Source organism: Micrasema longulum, unplaced genomic scaffold (genome assembly GCF_059751315.1).
Source record: "Micrasema longulum isolate JH-2025_06_02 unplaced genomic scaffold, ASM5975131v1 h1tg000299l, whole genome shotgun sequence".
Lineage (NCBI taxonomy): Eukaryota > Metazoa > Arthropoda > Insecta > Trichoptera > Brachycentridae > Micrasema > Micrasema longulum.
In genome coordinates, this window is record NW_028277503.1 from 955835 (window position 1) to 973269 (window position 17435).

Sequence of the window (17435 nt, forward strand, 5' to 3'; positions counted from 1 at the left end):
GAAAAACGAGCGGAACCGCGGCGAAACCGGCGAGACGTTTGTGCACTGCGTTTGTATTGAAATTGTGAATCGAAGTGAAGGCGAGAAAATATCAAGAAGAAATGCCTCGGTTTCCGATGGGCGATTCGGGACCGGAAGAAATATTAAATATGACTTATCACTATGTAGTTACTGCTCAAAAACCGACAGCAGTCACTGCTTGTGTAACAGGTAAGTTATGAAAATATTATTTGCGTGTTTATTATTCATTTCTTCAAAATGTCAGTTTATTCATTTGAGGTTAAAATCTACGCATGTAATAAAATTCGAATTTTCCTTGTAATTTTCTTTGCGACTCGTGGAAAACTCAGTAATACATACATACTCTTGATCTTCTTTGTTTTATTTATCAATAATCTTATATAGAAGTACTTCTTCGATGTCATTTTTGCATTTGTTTTCATATTTTACGCGCTCCGTTTTAAGCGTTTTGGTTGCAACGGTGAATCAGATTTAGTTTACTATGCATTAGAATTGATTTATTGGAAAAGCCGACTATCTTCTTGAGAAAAAATGTCAACCATACTTTTTTCACAGCGCAAGTCTCGAACGTCAATTATATACTATGTATATAAATTATTTTCAGAGTTTAAAAAAACTGACATTTGAATTCATATTTATTTTTTTAGGAAATTTTACATCAGAGACTGATTTAAATTTGCTGGTTGCGAAGAATTCAAGATTGGAAGTGTATTTGGTGACCCCAGAAGGCCTGAGGCCTATGAAAGAGGTTGGAATTTATGGAAAAATTGCCAAAATAAAGCATTTTAGACCACCTGTAAGTACGATTTATGCTACCCGGATATTTTTTCTACAGTTCTTCTTTATAATGAGGGTGTATCCGTGTCCTGGTGGATAAAGAGTTCAGTTCTAAATAGAACTGAAACATTGGACGAGTGTAATCCACTCGGTGGCTACTCTCTAATAAAAAGTTTGAAATAGGAAAATGACAAGAGATAAGTCAGCCTCATAGTGAAGTGGTTGACGCATTCGCCCAACATGCTCTTGGTCCCGGATTCAATTCCTGGCAGGGTGGACATGGACATGTATGTTTTTGAAAAGTTTCTTCAGTGCTGGATTTCCACGTAACAATATCCTAATATGGGGCGGTTGGAGTGCCAATGATAGGGATATGACTATGATGTGTTTGTATTTTTAAAATGTTTTTTTAGATATTGATAACCATATGATAATTTAATTGTAAGCACAGGTGGCTCCTAACCAAAAACACTGGTATAGTCCTTAAAATATAGCTTGATTAGAATGACAGTTGTCAGTAAAAGTTAGGACATAACTTTGTAGTAATGTCTAAGGAGTGATTTATATTGACACACAAAAAATCATTAGTATCTGGCATGTTAATATATTTTTTTATACAATGCTTGACATATAAATCAACATAATTATATAAAATCAGCTTTAAAACAAATAAAAAACTAAAATAAACCTAATTATTAAAAATATTCTTACATGGTTATGTCGTTTTGCAAAAATGTTAGAGATGAGACAAATTGATCAACGTAAATCGATCAAATAAAAATAATTCATTTGTTGTTATACATAAAAAAAAGTATTAATGTCTTCTTTTTTAGTAAATAATTGTCTTAAACACACTATAATAGGCTTGTTTTTGCATTTTTATATCAATTTTCAGAAACAGAGTCTCATGTTTGCATGAAAAAACTGATAAAATTTATTTTATCGGTACATGATCAGTGATCAATAATTTCCCATCACTAGTGACATTAGTTTACAGCTGTCAATTTAACCAAGCTATATTTAAGGACTATAGTTCATTTCTTTACATTTTGTAAACTTGTACTATAAATCATTATCATCATCATCAGCCTTTCCGCAATAAGTGGTGCATGGAGCACGCACATAAATATATACATACATGTACACATACAGTCAAACTTGGTTATTACGAGGAAGACGGGACGGACTAAATTTGCTCATTTTAAGCATTACTCAGTTATACTAGAGAAAGTTTTTTTAAATCCAATCGCCATTGCATATTGTCACTAATGAAAATTATAATAAACTCTTACACCAGTAAAGATACCAGTTTCTAAATTTCAAATTTGGATAAATAAACATGAATCTTTTTTCACACTTCAATATATTTCGCGCCACATTCTATTATACAAATAATGGCCACTTTTTAGCAGATTTAAAAACTTCTACTTGTTAGTAGTCATGTTTAGAATTCAATGGTTAGGTTTTAACTTATCTGACATCACCCACTTGTAATGTTCATTATGCATTGACCATAGAACATTTAAAAAAAACATTGTAAAACCACCGAAACAAGGATGTCATTCATAAACTACAAAAGAACTTGTAAATTGTAATGAGGTGCCGAGCCTGTGCTTGCCAAGTTCACAAAGCTTGGCTTTTTTACACGTAATTTCAACCATATGTGTGATACTTTGTCAATGCACACCCACACCAATAAAGGTTTCAGCAAGAAACCTAAAAAAAAAATATACCTCCTTATGCTCCCAATGAAATAAGAATCTTTACGAATGGTAGCCTGCTCGACTGCAAAGTGGGAGCGGCATCCACACTGTAGTTAAAAGTAGTTATCACGCACCATTGTTATTGAACTTTGCAACAATGGTGATTGGACTCATAAAGGTAATAAACCAAAATCAGTTATCGAACATCCCATTTCCAAGACAAACAAAAACGATTTTTTTCTGACTACCTTAGCCTTGTACATGACACGTAAGGCTACTAATATAGGGGTCCAAATATATATAAAAAAAATAAATAAATAAAGGTTTCAGCTCTTTCAGGTTTCTCTCTGTTTTTTCATGCTTTGCCTTGTAGGTGGAATAAGTTAGCCAGGTAAATCTTACCCACATCAATAAAGGTTTCAGATCTTTTACTTCACAATAGTCAACGGATGTAAGAAGTGTGGAAATATGTGTTCACACACAGGCAAAATGGTGAATGTGCGGCCACTTAAACCAGCCAATGATAGGTCATAAGCCCTCTAAATGCCTAGACTTCCATATTTCTTTTCAAAAATGTTTTCCTTCTCTGTTGCAATTTTAGAAATGATAAATATTAATCAAATGCATTAAATTATTTTTATTCTGATAATTCATCTCTACTTTATGAATGTTTTTTTCTTTTACAGCATGAAAAAAAAGATCTCGTATTCATCCTCACCACTCGGTACAATGCTATGATACTGGAATGGCAACTGGGGCCCACCGGGAAGCTAGATGTGGTCACGAGGGCACACGGGAATGTGGCAGACAGAATCGGAAAGCCCTCGGAAAACGGCATCCTAGCGGTAGTGGATCCGCAAGCCAGAGTCATTGGCCTGAGATTGTATGATGGGCTCTTCAAAATCATCCCTCTTGACAAAGACTCCACTGAACTTAAAGCGGCCAGTTTAAGGTGAGAAGGAATCAGAAGAAATCAAAAGAAATAACAAGGAATGTCAGTTTCGCTTGTAACAAATTATTAAAAAAACAAATCTGTAAAACAAAATTTTATACAGTCACAATGATGAAAAGTTCAGTGGTTTATTTTATTTTATTTGTTAATAGACTATTAAACTTAGTCAAAAATATTTTTTTTTCAAATTTATGTATTATTAGCACTATGATTTTTTTAAGTTTTGTATTTCTGAAATTACTCCACGTGTGACGTCTCAAGTTCCCTTCCGCTTTTCTCGGTCAGTTCTGCCAATTGGTCCGTTGACAGTAAGTAAACCGGAAATCTTCCACAACTCTCTTATCATTGGTTGATTCAAATGAACTTGTGACGTCGGTCTAAGTAGTTTGTTTTTATTAAAATATTTTTTTCATACGTTTTTAATGCTCTAATTTTTACCGCGCATAAGAAAACTGTTTTTATATCCGATTTTCCATAGGGCTAAAGTTCCTCATTGAGAACATTAGATTAATGGTGACGGAAAAATTTACTATAGCTGAACATATCCTATGGCATTGCCCGATTTTGGACACTGAGAGGGAAAACATGCCGAACGGCTTGACGGAGGCGATGAGGCCGATGTGGAATCCAAGTTAATTGGCTAATCCAACAAACATTAAAGCATTTGTCCATTTTGGGAGGAACTGGGTAAAGGCCTACCATGAGTATTATATTCCTTTTAGATAAATGAATGCACGCTTAGGTACTCGCATCGGTTGCCCGAACTGAACTCTTGTTCATCTGTGTTGTTGTCTCATCGAAGGGAAGTGGTAACTTACGAAAGTAAATAGTTGACTAACTCAAGAGGACCGCTCGCCGCCTTTGCCCGCTACGTTCTTTGAAAACTAACAACAATGTTCTTATTTCATAATCAATCTAATGATATCAGTAACGTGTCTTTAACTTTACTTAAAAAATTAATTTATAAAACAAATTCCAGTTATGATGTTGTGCCTTAAATCCGGAGCCTATATATATATTATGTGCTGTACTGTACACTGTTGGTCAGCTATATTCATAATATATATTAGAAGGTTTAACTGTGCGACCAATATTCAAACGCAAATTTATTTTGTTGTTTTTTATATTTACATATTAATAATATTACAAGTATTGATTGATTGATTTGGTGCTTATTTTGTAGAACTTCATATTTAAACTTATAGTATTAGAAATCAAACACTGATTTGAGTCTACTGAACACTTTATTTTATTTTTACAAATATAAAAAATATAAAAACGAAAATTTCGTGACAATTGTTTAAATCTAAATTCCCCATTACCTATTAAACTCTAAGCCTTGCCCTTAACTATTGGTTATTCCCTCAATTATGATAAATGTACATGCTATAGTTCATAAGATTATTTTTATTTTCTACTCAATTACCTTGAATTATATAACTATATAAGGACATTCAATCCATCTAATCTTCACATTCGTTTGAAAATGCCCTAACAAGGCGAAACAATTGTGACGAAATTTTTGTTTTTATATTTTTAATATTTGTAAAAATAAAATAAAGTGTTCACTCAAATCAGTGTTTGATTTCTAATATTATAAGTTTTAATATTACAAGTTGTGTATCATTAGTTATTTTACATTATGTATTATATTTATATGAATCTTATAATTTTATAAATGTCTGTTGGCTTTCCAATAAAAAAAATATATTTATAATTTTCTTACAGACTCGAGGAATTAAATGTACAAGATGTCGAATTCTTACATGGCTGTGCCAATCCCACTTTAATCGTAATTCACCAAGACTTAAATGGAAGACATATTAAGGTAGCCACATAGTTTTATAATTCTTATTAATTTTGAGCTGAAACATCCAAATTTTATGTTACATTAAATTTTAATTCAAAGTTCTCTGCGCCATGTATGTTTGTAAAAAATAAACCATCTTTATGTGACTTGTTTATGGTTATGGTAAATGACTTAATATACAATATGACGTCGCTTTAACGCATGTTACTTTTTATCTTTCCAGACACACGAAATAAGCTTAAGAGATAAGGAGTTTGTGAAAATACCCTGGAAACAAGATAATGTTGAAACAGAAGCCAGCTTGCTTATTCCTGTTCCTAGTCCGTATGGTAAATACACAATATTAGCTGTTAATTTGATGTATCCATCATAATGTTTTTCACAGGTCACTGTGATGTCAGGAGCTTATATAGAACTGACCCACATTTCAAAGAATTGAAGATAGTGTTTTTTAAACATTTTTATTGAATGTATTCTTTGGGCTGATCATTGGATATGAAATTAATGAATTTTTAAATTTCATGTTAATTTATTTTCCAGGAGGAGCTATTGTTATTGGCCAGGAATCGATAGTTTACCACGATGGCCAAAGTTATGTTGCTGTCGCACCACCTCAAATAAAGGTTTTTTTTAAAACATTTATTTAACATGAGTTGATAGAGATTAGTTTACCATAGGTTCATATTTCATAAGATGATGATGAGATGGATATTTTTTATATATATTCCCTAATATTCCCTAAACCATATTTATGACCTGCTATTTAAGTGCAGTTTGTACCCAGACTTTTAAACTATTGTTTGGCATTATTAACAAGTAATAAAATCTATATTATTGCTTAGGGTAAAATGTCCAAACCAGAAATTGGCAAAGGAAACACCAGGCACTGAATGTTACTTTTTTCGATCTGGGCTTTTGAATGCCAGCAAGGCCACTAGATGTAAATTTTGGTTTCAACGCTTTAAATCGGGCAATACAAATCTAAAAGATGCACCTTAATTTAAATAGCATTACTATTAAAATCCCTGATCGAGTCAGATCCTCGATTAACCATTGAGAAATTATTGCATAAACTCAAATCCCCGTGGTCAACTGTGCAGTTAACGCATGGGGGAAAATAAATAGAATGGAAATTAAGCTGAAAACTAGCCGATTCCTTTACAATCTACCTATTACTTAACCCGCCCATTCCTGTGATGTAACCGGTGTTGCAAATTGCATTTAATAAATGAATATCTCGGCAACTACTGTGAATATTTTTTATTATTTTCAAGTTAATCTTACCACATAAGAAAAAAAATATATCACATATTTTAGGTAGGTATATAAGATAATTTTGAATGAAATATTTTGTCCATCGGGATCTCTGAAAATGACAAAATATCGAGTACCCTGAGACAAATATATAAAACATTTATTTGAGAGAAAGAGGTGTAATCTAATAAAATCAGTAAGCAAGACATACATATAATTTTAATAAGATGAAAAGGGACAGTTGTCAAGCGATCATTTCCTAACCTCGAGTTACCTACCACACAGTTACTCGAGGGAGTTTTTTCTCACAGTATGTTTAAGGTTAATACAAATGTTTGTTCAATCATGTCATTTTGGTTTAAACTGAAATAGTTTTTCTATTGTTTTTTTATTTAATTTTATTTGTAAATAAATAAGCCAACATAATAAGTGAATATACACAACAGATAAATAATTTAGTGCCATATGAGCTAATAGCTGCCCGCCTTTCTAGTACTAAAGATGATAAATTTCACAAAATAATTATTTTTCAGACGAGCACAATAAGTTGCTACTGCAAGGTGGACGCGAAGGGACTTCGCTACCTCCTCGGGGACATGGCCGGGAGGCTGTTCATGCTGTTCTTGGAGCTCACCGACCGACCTGACGGTACCCAGGGAGTGAAAGATCTCAAGGTGGAACTCCTAGGTAGGTGAATTCGCAATATAGTCGTGAAGAAGAATTGCAATATCTGACTTAAGCCTTCTATACTAATCGTCAAATGTCAAACACAGTGAAAGGCAAAATGGATCCGGTAGTGTTAAATTCAATTAAAATTAGAATTTTAAAAAGTAACTTAATTTTAAATAAAAAAAAATGTTTTAAGTATGAGCAAAACTGATAGGAAGACTCTCTTTAAAATGGTTTTCAGGTATGTGGAGGGAGTACTGTACAAATATTTCTTTAATACCAAGCAGTGTTACAAATCACCCATTTCTTAGCTTTCAATATAGTTTTATTTAGCATGATGTGTCAATTGTTTTTTACTTAGTGATTATTTTACCTAAAACATAATTTATATCAACTGTTTTACTTGTAAGGTATTTTAATTGTTCCACCTATTAATTTATGTTAGTTATTTTACCTGTAATTTTTTTCCGATTATTTTATTGAGTGTGTTTAAGACAGTCGACCACGACAACCACGACTTTGGCCAAAGTTATTTTATTAGTTTTAATGTGATTTTATTCAATGAGGCAGTTCAGTGTTTTTTTTTATTTTTATTATTTGTTAATTGACTATCGGACTGTGCCAATTGTCGTATCTTTTTTATATATAGTATTATCAGCGCTATGATTTTTTCATTCTTTGAAATGACTCCGTCCGTGGTGTCAGTTCTCTATGGTGAGTTCTGCTGATCGGTGAAATGGCTTCCAACACGCTATTATTGGTTGATTCACAAGAACTCGTGACGTCATTCAAAGTGGTTCATTTTTACTAAAACCATTTTTATTAATTTTTTTGTACATTTTTGAGAAACTTCGCCGTTTAATTAAATGATCTAAAGTTTACCACGTGTCGCATGTAAGAAAACATTTTTTATAACTGATTTCCCATAGCACTCTCATTACGTGGATAGAAAACCCGTGTAGATGTGAAAAAGCCAATAGAAGAACCAATTATGTGGGTCTTATAATACACATTCTGTCAAAAGGGTTGCGCCAATAGGTATTTGCGGTTTAAATATTTTTGCTAGGATATGTATAAGACCTATGTAATTGGTTAAAAACACAATCAGGCGTTGCCTAGTAGGTGAATTGGTTCAGCCGGATGAATCTCACCCACATGATAAAGGTTTTAGCTCTTTTACTTCACAAAAGTCAACAGGTGGAAGAGTTAAGGAAATATGGATATTCAAACTGGCACAATGGTGAATGTCACACAGTGTGTAAAATGGCCACTTAAACCAGCCAATGACAGTTCATAAGCCCTAAATGCCTAGACTTCCATATTCCCTTCTCAAAAATGTTTTCCCTCTCTGTTGCAACAGATTGAATAGTTAACACATTTCATATAATGAAACCGCTTTTTCAATAATTGTAGTTTGAAGCCTTTGTACATCTGATATTTAAACTTGTTAGTATTATTTTACATTTTAACTTATCTTAAATCCTGGCTTAACACAGATTTTACTTTAAGCAAATCGGGACAGGAAGAGAGTCATAAATCATCGGTGATACTGCAATACCGCGTAACTATTGATTGATTTTTTTGGCAGAGGAACCTGAAAAGCGTTCTGTTAATATGTTTATTACTTACAATTTTAAACAACTAAAAATTCCTCTAGATTATTAGAAAAAAAAAATCATTATTTAGAGTGAAAATAGCAATTATTTATAACTTACCTATCTAGTCCCTGTAACAAATTTATTGCAGTATCACTGACGAAATGTATTTATTATAAATAATCACGATGAAACAAATTCAGTTCATTAATGTTGTATATTTCCAGGTGAAATTCCAATACCTGAGTGCATGACGTACCTGGACAACGGGGTGGTGTTCGTGGGGTCCCGGGTCGGGGACTCTGCCCTGGTGCGGCTGAGTGCAGCGCGCGAGGACGGGGGGCAGTACGTGCACGTCATGGAGTCCTTCACCAACTTGGCCCCCATAGTGGACATGTGCATCGTGGACCTGGAGCGCCAGGGACAGGGGCAACTCATTACCTGCTCCGGTCAGTACAACGTCTGCGGCGCTATTTTGAACCGCCCTCTTGGTATTTTTATCAAAACATAACATTTTCAGATGTGTATGTTATATTATTGACACTTTATTTAGTCGTTAAAAACAATTACAATCTAGCATGACACTTAAAAAATAGTCAATATTCATACTGAATCTCCACATATTCTTACGAGGGGCGTCAAATCGTTTCCCATAAATGTCTTTCTTTAGATTTGGAAACAGAAAAAAAATAACTCGGTGCCAGGTCTGGATTATACGGTGGGTGATTGATTTCTACGAAACCACATTCACAAACTGCAGCCTTTGCAACTTGAGAGCCTTGTGCACCAGTGCATTGTCGTGGAGGAGCAGGATCCCTTTGGCCAATGTCCCCGCCTTTTTCTTGTAATCTATCGGCAAAATTCCCTGGGAATCCCAGAAAACTGTAGCCATGACCTTCCCTGCGGATTGTGTAACATTGAACTTCTTTGGGTGCTCTGTACCTTTTCGGTGCCACTGCATGGACTCCTGCTTACTCTTAGGATCATACTGATGAATCCAGGTTTCATCCTCAGTAACAATTTTGACAATAATTTCTTTAGAATTTTCACCACAGAGCTCCAAAAACCCTTTGCAGCTTTGTACGCGGTGAGATTTTTGGAGTGGCATTAGGAATCTCGGCACCCAGATTGCACTGACTTTTGACATGTGTACGTGGTCGTGTAAAATATAAACAATGGTACCAGTGAATAGGCTAGTAATCTCGGCTATCTTTTTCACCTTCATTCTGGCATCCTCCACTATGAAATTTTCTATTTTCTCCGCATTTTCTTCATTACTGGCCTCGATTGGCCGACCGGATCGCTTGTCGTCTTCTATGCTCTCTCTGCCCCTCTTAAATTCACCGGACCACTTTTGAACTATCGATAATAAAAGAGCAGACTCCCCGTAAACTTCTGACATCTGTTTGTGGATGGTTTTCTGAGTTTTTCCTTGTTCGGTGAGGAATTTTATAACGGCACGGTACTCGAGTTTGTTTAACTTTGCGAAATGACTCATCTTGCTTGTGTTTCGAGGACAGCTTATATACACTATACTTATACTACTAATGAGTGCAATATAACTAGGTAATTAACTGTTCATTCATAGTTGCACTCCTTCATATCAATACCGAGAATATATTGAACGCCTCTCGTATTTAGTTTTTATCCAAACATTCCGCAAGAGGGGATTTTTCCCAGAAGTGAATTTCATGCATTATCATGATTATATTTTCCAGGTGCATTTAAGTCGGGCTCGCTTCGTATAATTAGGAATGGTATCGGCATACAAGAGCACGCATCTATAGATCTTCCGGGAATAAAGGGTATGTGGGCCCTCACGCTTGCGGAAGACTCTACGTTCCACGACACATTAGTGCTGGCGTTCGTTGGACAGACAAGGTAACAAATATTTTTCTCATAATATAAAAACTACCTTTTATTTTATTAGAACACTTCAAGCTGTATAGGGTTATAAATTGTTAAATATATTACATATAAGTTATTACATCATTACGATGGAATTCCATCAAGAATTGTCAGTAAATTATTTTAATTACATAAAAAAAAAAATTAAAAAAAACTATGTTTGCCATGATTGGTGTTAATAACATGATCATTTTCAGAGTTCTTACTTTAAATGGAGAGGAAGTAGAAGAGACTGAAATAGCTGGATTCTTAGCTGATCATCAAACATTCTTCACTGGAAATGTGTGTCACAATCAATTAATTCAGGTATTAATTACTTTTATTATTTACATGAACTTTTTCACACCGATAACCATATAACTAATTATAGTTTTCACTCTTCCTTAATGCCATATCAATGATTTTGTCTATATTCTTGTACTTTTACTGTATAACATTATGCCAATTTTTTTTCTATTATAATATAATACTTATCGTTTTCATAAATGTACACTGGGCGTATATATATTGTATAAATAAATTATGTGTGTGTCAAATGTAACAAAAATATGCACGGATTGTGGCCCCGCATTTTGTGTGTGCACAGGCGAATGAAGAATACAATCCTGTGTGTGAAATAGAATCTTAACTCGATAAAAATCCTGAAAAAGAAAATCGAGTGGAGAAAAGTCCACTTCGTAGTGTAGTGGTTGGTGCGTTTGCCTATCATGCTTGAGGTTGTTTGCCTATATTTGAGTTATTCAACTCCCGAATGTAGTCTAGTCATCATTCGTAGAAATCCCTAAGAATTTACACTGCAATGAAGTTCAGGGGTTTTTTTAACTTTTTATGTATCATATTATCATCGCTATGATTTTTTAAAGTTTTGTAATTTTTAATTACTCCGCACGTGCCGTCACTATTCTTCTTCGGTTAGTTGTCTGTGTTGAATTTGAAAAAACACAACACTGTCATTGATTGAATTAGATTATTTAGAAGAACTTGTGACGTTATTTAAAGTAGATGGTTTATTTTTATTAAAATAATTTATTAATATTTTCTTAAATTTAAAAAAAACTTCGTAGTACAATTAAATGCTCCAATTTTTGTCACATATAAGAAAAAAAAAATTGTATCCAATTTTCCCTAGCTCTGAATTTCCTCATTAACAATATGCGTACATATTTAAATAGATAGTTTTGGTCCTGACTGATTATGATCGCAATAACTGATTGATAACATTATTCGCGATTCTAATATGTATCCGGATTTCACTGTATTTTTTTTATATATCAATATTGAAGAAATGTACGGACAGGAATTACCTAAGTCATTTATTTGCATTCATTCACACAGCAATTATTTAACACATTTTTTTTTTTTTATATTAGTAGAGCCCTCGAGACTCTGGCATCACAACTGTTTGAAGATAAACCATAAGAAATAATTCGGAGATAATTATTTCTTAATTTACCCTCAACATTAATTTATTTACGGATTTGTTCAATCCATTCAGCAATGGCAAACACATTTCCTTATTATACATACAAGGACAATTGAAATTAAATAAAACTAAAGAAAATTAAAGCTAGGACAAAAAAACATGATCTATTTCATGCTAGATAACCCTCACTACAAACACTTCTGCTTGCCCTTCCACTGTGTTACATTCTTTGGTGGAACTAAGGGACGTGGGATTGAGTGGGGGAGGAGGCGGGGATGCTGGCTAGCGATATGGTCTCCCGGAGGCGTCCGGTGATGTCCACATGCTCCACTTAGGAGCGGATGTGGAAAAAGAAGAGATTGTTAGAATCCATCGCTAATGTGGAAGGCTGTTTTTTTTAAAAATAATAAGACTAAATGAAAAAAATGAAGTTGCCAATGTTTGGTGTTCCATCAGGTGACGGACGTGGGTGTACGCCTGGTGTCTCGGGGTACCGGTGGCTGGGTCCTGTGCGGGGAGTGGAGAACAGAGCGTTCCGTCTCCGTAGTGGCGTGCGCCTCCAAGCAGGTTGTGTGTGCGGCGGGACCGCACCTCTACTACATAGAAATCGGAGAAGGAGTGCTCCTTGAAAAGAAGTTAGTTGCATTTATATAACTAGACATGTTTGCATATCGTCGCTTTTAAATAACTTTACCGGAGACAATAAAAACTTCATAAATCAGTAATTTTGCATGAAATTGGTGTTTTGTCCAAACAAATGTTAACTACTTTACTACTGACCACCCACCTACTATCTTACTCTGTATTCCAAGGAATATACATCTTCTTTGAGTTTTGCATTATTTAAAAAATGTGTTTTATTTCTTTTCTGTCGAAAATTTCTTAGTTCAAATTACAGAGATCGGTGTTATTTTGTATGATAAAAACATTAAATTATTATCTCAATTACAGAAAAAAAAAAACTTTAATTGAGTAATTGTAATCTAAAATTTTTTTTCTCAATATTGTTCCCTTTGACAGTGGAGTCGTGTTCCAAAACCGATCAGCTTAGGCTGATCGGTTTTTACTATATTATTAATGTTAATTGAACGTAGTTATGCAGAAATCAGCCAGCCATAGAAAAGTGAAACTGAGATAATAGCACTTTTATGAAAAGAATCAATAATCAAATCTACACAACAGTTGGAATGTTTTTGACTTTGACAAATGATAAACAATGAATACATGAGTTTTTTTATATTACAAACAAGAATCTAATTATGTATTTGACCAGTTTTAATGATTTCTAAAGTACTGTAAGATTTTTCTAGTGCTATGGGTGTTTTCTGCAAATTGAGAAATGCCGTTTTTGTGATTGACACTAAATATTTTCAGAAGGTGATAACCATAGTTTTTTGTATGAAAGTGGTCTGGTTGTTTTTCGCAGAACATAGAATTGACCTTACTGCACCCGATAACACCAATATATTGTTTTTCCAAAATTGCGGACTGGCTGCTTTCTGCATAACTACGTTCAATTGTTTCTTGGGAATGTATCCTGTATTGGATATGTATCGTTTCTTTTTTTCTTATAAACTAAAACACATTCAGTTTAAACTGCTTTACCATATTTTTCATTCTCAACTGCGTTATCACTATTCATAAGTAACTTTGATTAAGACAAAAAAAATAATTTTTGTTTGGGATTCTGAAGTCTTTTCAACCATCAAATATAGATTAAAAAAAATAATTTCATTCTGCCAAGATTAGGGTTAAACCTCAGAGTAAAAACCTAATAGAGTCACCCATATGGAGAAAAAACATTCCATGATTATTGACCACGAAGTTAGCTACAGATTACAGCAATACAACGGGCAGTAGGTACTTTGGTTGAGAATTGCGGCCGCTAACCAAAACCGTCCATTACAAGTTTGTTCAACTAAATATCAAACTAAAACCAAACCAAAAATTTGGAACGCTTTTGTTATATACAATAGAGCTTAAGGGCTTCTCTAGAGAATTATTACTCTGAGGGTCAAACCGAAGTCCAATAATCTTGTCTGTGTTTCTAGGCACGTGTGCATGGAGGAGGAAGTGGCGTGTATGGACCTGAGCCCCCCCGACGAGGAGTCCGGCCTGGCGAGCCTCGTGGGAGTCGGCCTGTGGACGGACATATCGGTCCGGGTCCTCGGCCTTCCTGATCTGGACCGCACACACACCGAGAAATTGATGGGAGGTTAGTAGCTTATTGAACATTCTAATAACTGGAATAAATCAATTATTATTTTCATTTCACCCTTTCAAACAACTTACTCGGAGTGTTGTGAGAATCCAAAATAAATTTCTAAGATGTAATCCCCGGAGATCAAATAAAGCATGACAACTTACTAAACTTTCTAAAATTAACTAAATTACGCTAATGAAGAAAACAATAAAACTAATGTTTGATACCCCTTGATGTATTAAAATTGATTTCATTCTATGTACCACCTTAGTTGAGAGGAACGTCTATATTTTACTGTAAAAACTGTCAAACAGTAGCTCAATATAACTTGCCTATTATAAACATGAGACAAAACACTGGCAATGAATATTCTACAAAAAAAGAAAACTATGTATTCTTGGCAAAAAGGGGAAATCAACTTCAATGGATCGCAATAAACAATAAAATAGTTATTATTTGTTTAATGTACTTAGTTATTATATTGGAGATAATTTTGTTTGAAATCACTAAGTAATAACACATGGACGGTGGACCAAATTCACCAAATATTTCAAGAGAGACATGTCAATAGTTGGAATAATCATTCTACGTGCATAAGACGGTGTATGAATGTAGAGGAAGGGAGGTGTGTATGCAAAGACAGAGTGATGTGGCATTCTATCCTCTCTCCCTACCCCTATGGGAAATGGGAAACGACATGATGGTTTGTTTGTAAATAACAAAATTCATTAAAAGTGATGTTCTCATAATACTGTCACCGCACTCCATAGATATCATTCCCCGATCGCTCTTGATATGCGTCTTGGAGGGGTGTTGTTACCTACTGTGCGCACTGGGAGATGGTTCCATGTTCTACTTCAACCTAAATCTCAAGAGTGGCATACTCTCGCAGAAGAAGAAGGTCACACTTGGCACGCAGCCAACCGTACTAAGAACATTTAGGTAAAGTTTTCCCCTGTAACTCTGTACATTAGTTAGTAGACACTTGTCATTCTCCCAATTGCCTGTACCTTTTTAGCACTAAACTTACTATGGCAGTTTTAAGTTTTATTGCCACCTTTCATATTAGGGATAGATTCTTACTATCTCTACGTAAGAAAATAGTGATAAATTTTACGCATTTGGATTTAAATCACCTACATTATTTTTGCGCAAACTTTGTTTGATTCTTGAGATTTTATTTAAGGGGGGATTTTTTTTAATTGGAGCATTTTGAGCTATGTAGTTAAAAATAACTATGCTTTAAAATGGGAATCAAATTGTAGCAGGGCAGGGTTCGAACCTCAGAACTTGTGATTTTGATTTTCCTTGACACTACTACGAGACCCCGTTCATTCTTTCTTTATTTTCTAATTCTTATGATTTCAATTTTGCCGCTACATTAGAAAAAATGTCTGTAATTTGCATGCTGTGGACAGTTCGCTGCCCTAGTTCTTGTATGTTCAATAGACCATTTTTAGCAAATTGAGTTATGAATGCCAATATGTTCATTATCTTTTTACTCGTCAATGTAGCTAAAGAATTATTATTATTTCCATGTTAAATAGTATTTTCAGCATTTTTTAAATGCCAATCTCCACTTACTGATTTGACTTTAAAAACAATAAAAAAATGTCTCTTGTAAAATTTACAAAATGGTCCATTGAACATACAAGAACTAGGGCAGCGAGTTGTAAAGGATTACTGACCCAGTTAGGTTTTGTTTAAATTGTATCTATGTATTGCATGTAATCTGTTATTATCCACAAATAAAATTGCTGACTAATCACCTAACAGCTATCCGATAATCACAAGAATTGAATCTCCCATTTACATTACAGTGTGTGTATGTGAATAATTTTGTGTTGTTTTTTTGTGAGAAAAATTACAATTTTGCTTTTTTGAAAAATATTACCTCATTACAGATCTCTCTGGACTACTAATGTATTTGCTTGCTCAGACCGCCCCACTGTGATATATTCCTCCAACCACAAACTTGTGTTCTCAAACGTCAACCTTAAGGAAGTTGCGCACATGTGTTCACTCAACGCCCAAGCATATCCCGACAGGTAACTTTCAATCCAATGTCTGATTCATTTTATATTTTCCAAATTTTAATTTAACTTTTTAAGCAGCAAACTATTGTATACAATTAGTCAATACAGTGATCTTTGTATAACTTTCACTAAAATGGGGCTAAATAAATCACCCTAATAAAATAAGTTTAAAAATATAAATACAGTAAAACCACCTTTTTACGTTTTTCGAGGGAGCAAGAAAAAAATGTGTAAAACTGAGGAAAACGCTTAAGTGAGGAAATGAAAAATGTATGGAAAAAATATAAATAACATTAAAAAAATAAATTATATGCTACACTATAGTGTACATATACTTCCAGAAAAATTGTAAAAACGGTGATAAGTGGAAATTGACAATATTTTTTTTTTACCTATTTTCAATGATTTCACTAAAAATATATTTATATTTTTCAAACAATATTATGTAATCTGTTTTTTATTTGATTTAAAAACAGCATGTTAAAATTATTTTATGTGTAAATTTTAAAAACACAAAAATATATTTTTCCCCTAAATGTTGGGAAATTTTATTTATACAGTATCAATTTTTCTATGGCATCACTAAAAACAACTGTCATATAGTTCGCGGCTTTTTAAACCATCTTTTTTGTTTCTAAACGTTTGTCAACTGTGTATCATGATTTGTACAAGTCAATATGACGTTTTTGTTCAAATGAAAAATAAGACTAACCCTAAAGGTTAATTAGGAGGTACGAACACTTGCACTTGCACCTGCTTTGAATTTAGGTTAGACATGAATTTATCCTTTATTAGTTGTTTACCTGTTTTTATTCTTCATTCGCGTGGCACACGCGGTGGCGCGCGGGCCACGGCATCATTATTACGACATAATTTTGGCTTTTTGACACATCAAATGAATTCCGAAATTTTTTTAAGCGTAAAACCGGGGTTATGAAAAATGTTAATTTGGGGGAATATTTGTATTAGAATGTACGAAGAAAAATTGGTCCTGAACATTTCGGTGTAAAAAGCGGGAAAACGTAAAATTGAGGAACGTAAAAACGAGGTTTTACTGTATATATATGAAAGGAAAGCCCAAAGT

At 33.8% G+C, this 17435-nt stretch overlaps 1 protein-coding gene across 1 annotated transcript in view; it reads left to right on the top strand.

The window, feature by feature from the left end:
* pic (DNA damage-binding protein pic) overlaps positions 1-17435 on the top strand; it is a 27499-nt gene continuing 10064 nt past the window's right edge. The window contains exons 1-14 of the mRNA XM_088224626.1: positions 1-210; positions 669-817; positions 3188-3453; positions 5182-5281; positions 5487-5592; positions 5804-5886; positions 7051-7204; positions 9009-9230; positions 10500-10662; positions 10887-10995; positions 12569-12747; positions 14164-14327; positions 15086-15257; positions 16220-16363. Coding sequence (XP_088080752.1) covers positions 102-210; positions 669-817; positions 3188-3453; positions 5182-5281; positions 5487-5592; positions 5804-5886; positions 7051-7204; positions 9009-9230; positions 10500-10662; positions 10887-10995; positions 12569-12747; positions 14164-14327; positions 15086-15257; positions 16220-16363 — 2120 coding nt within the window. The 5' untranslated portion in view covers positions 1-101. The remainder of the gene's footprint in view (positions 211-668; positions 818-3187; positions 3454-5181; positions 5282-5486; positions 5593-5803; positions 5887-7050; positions 7205-9008; positions 9231-10499; positions 10663-10886; positions 10996-12568; positions 12748-14163; positions 14328-15085; positions 15258-16219; positions 16364-17435) is intronic.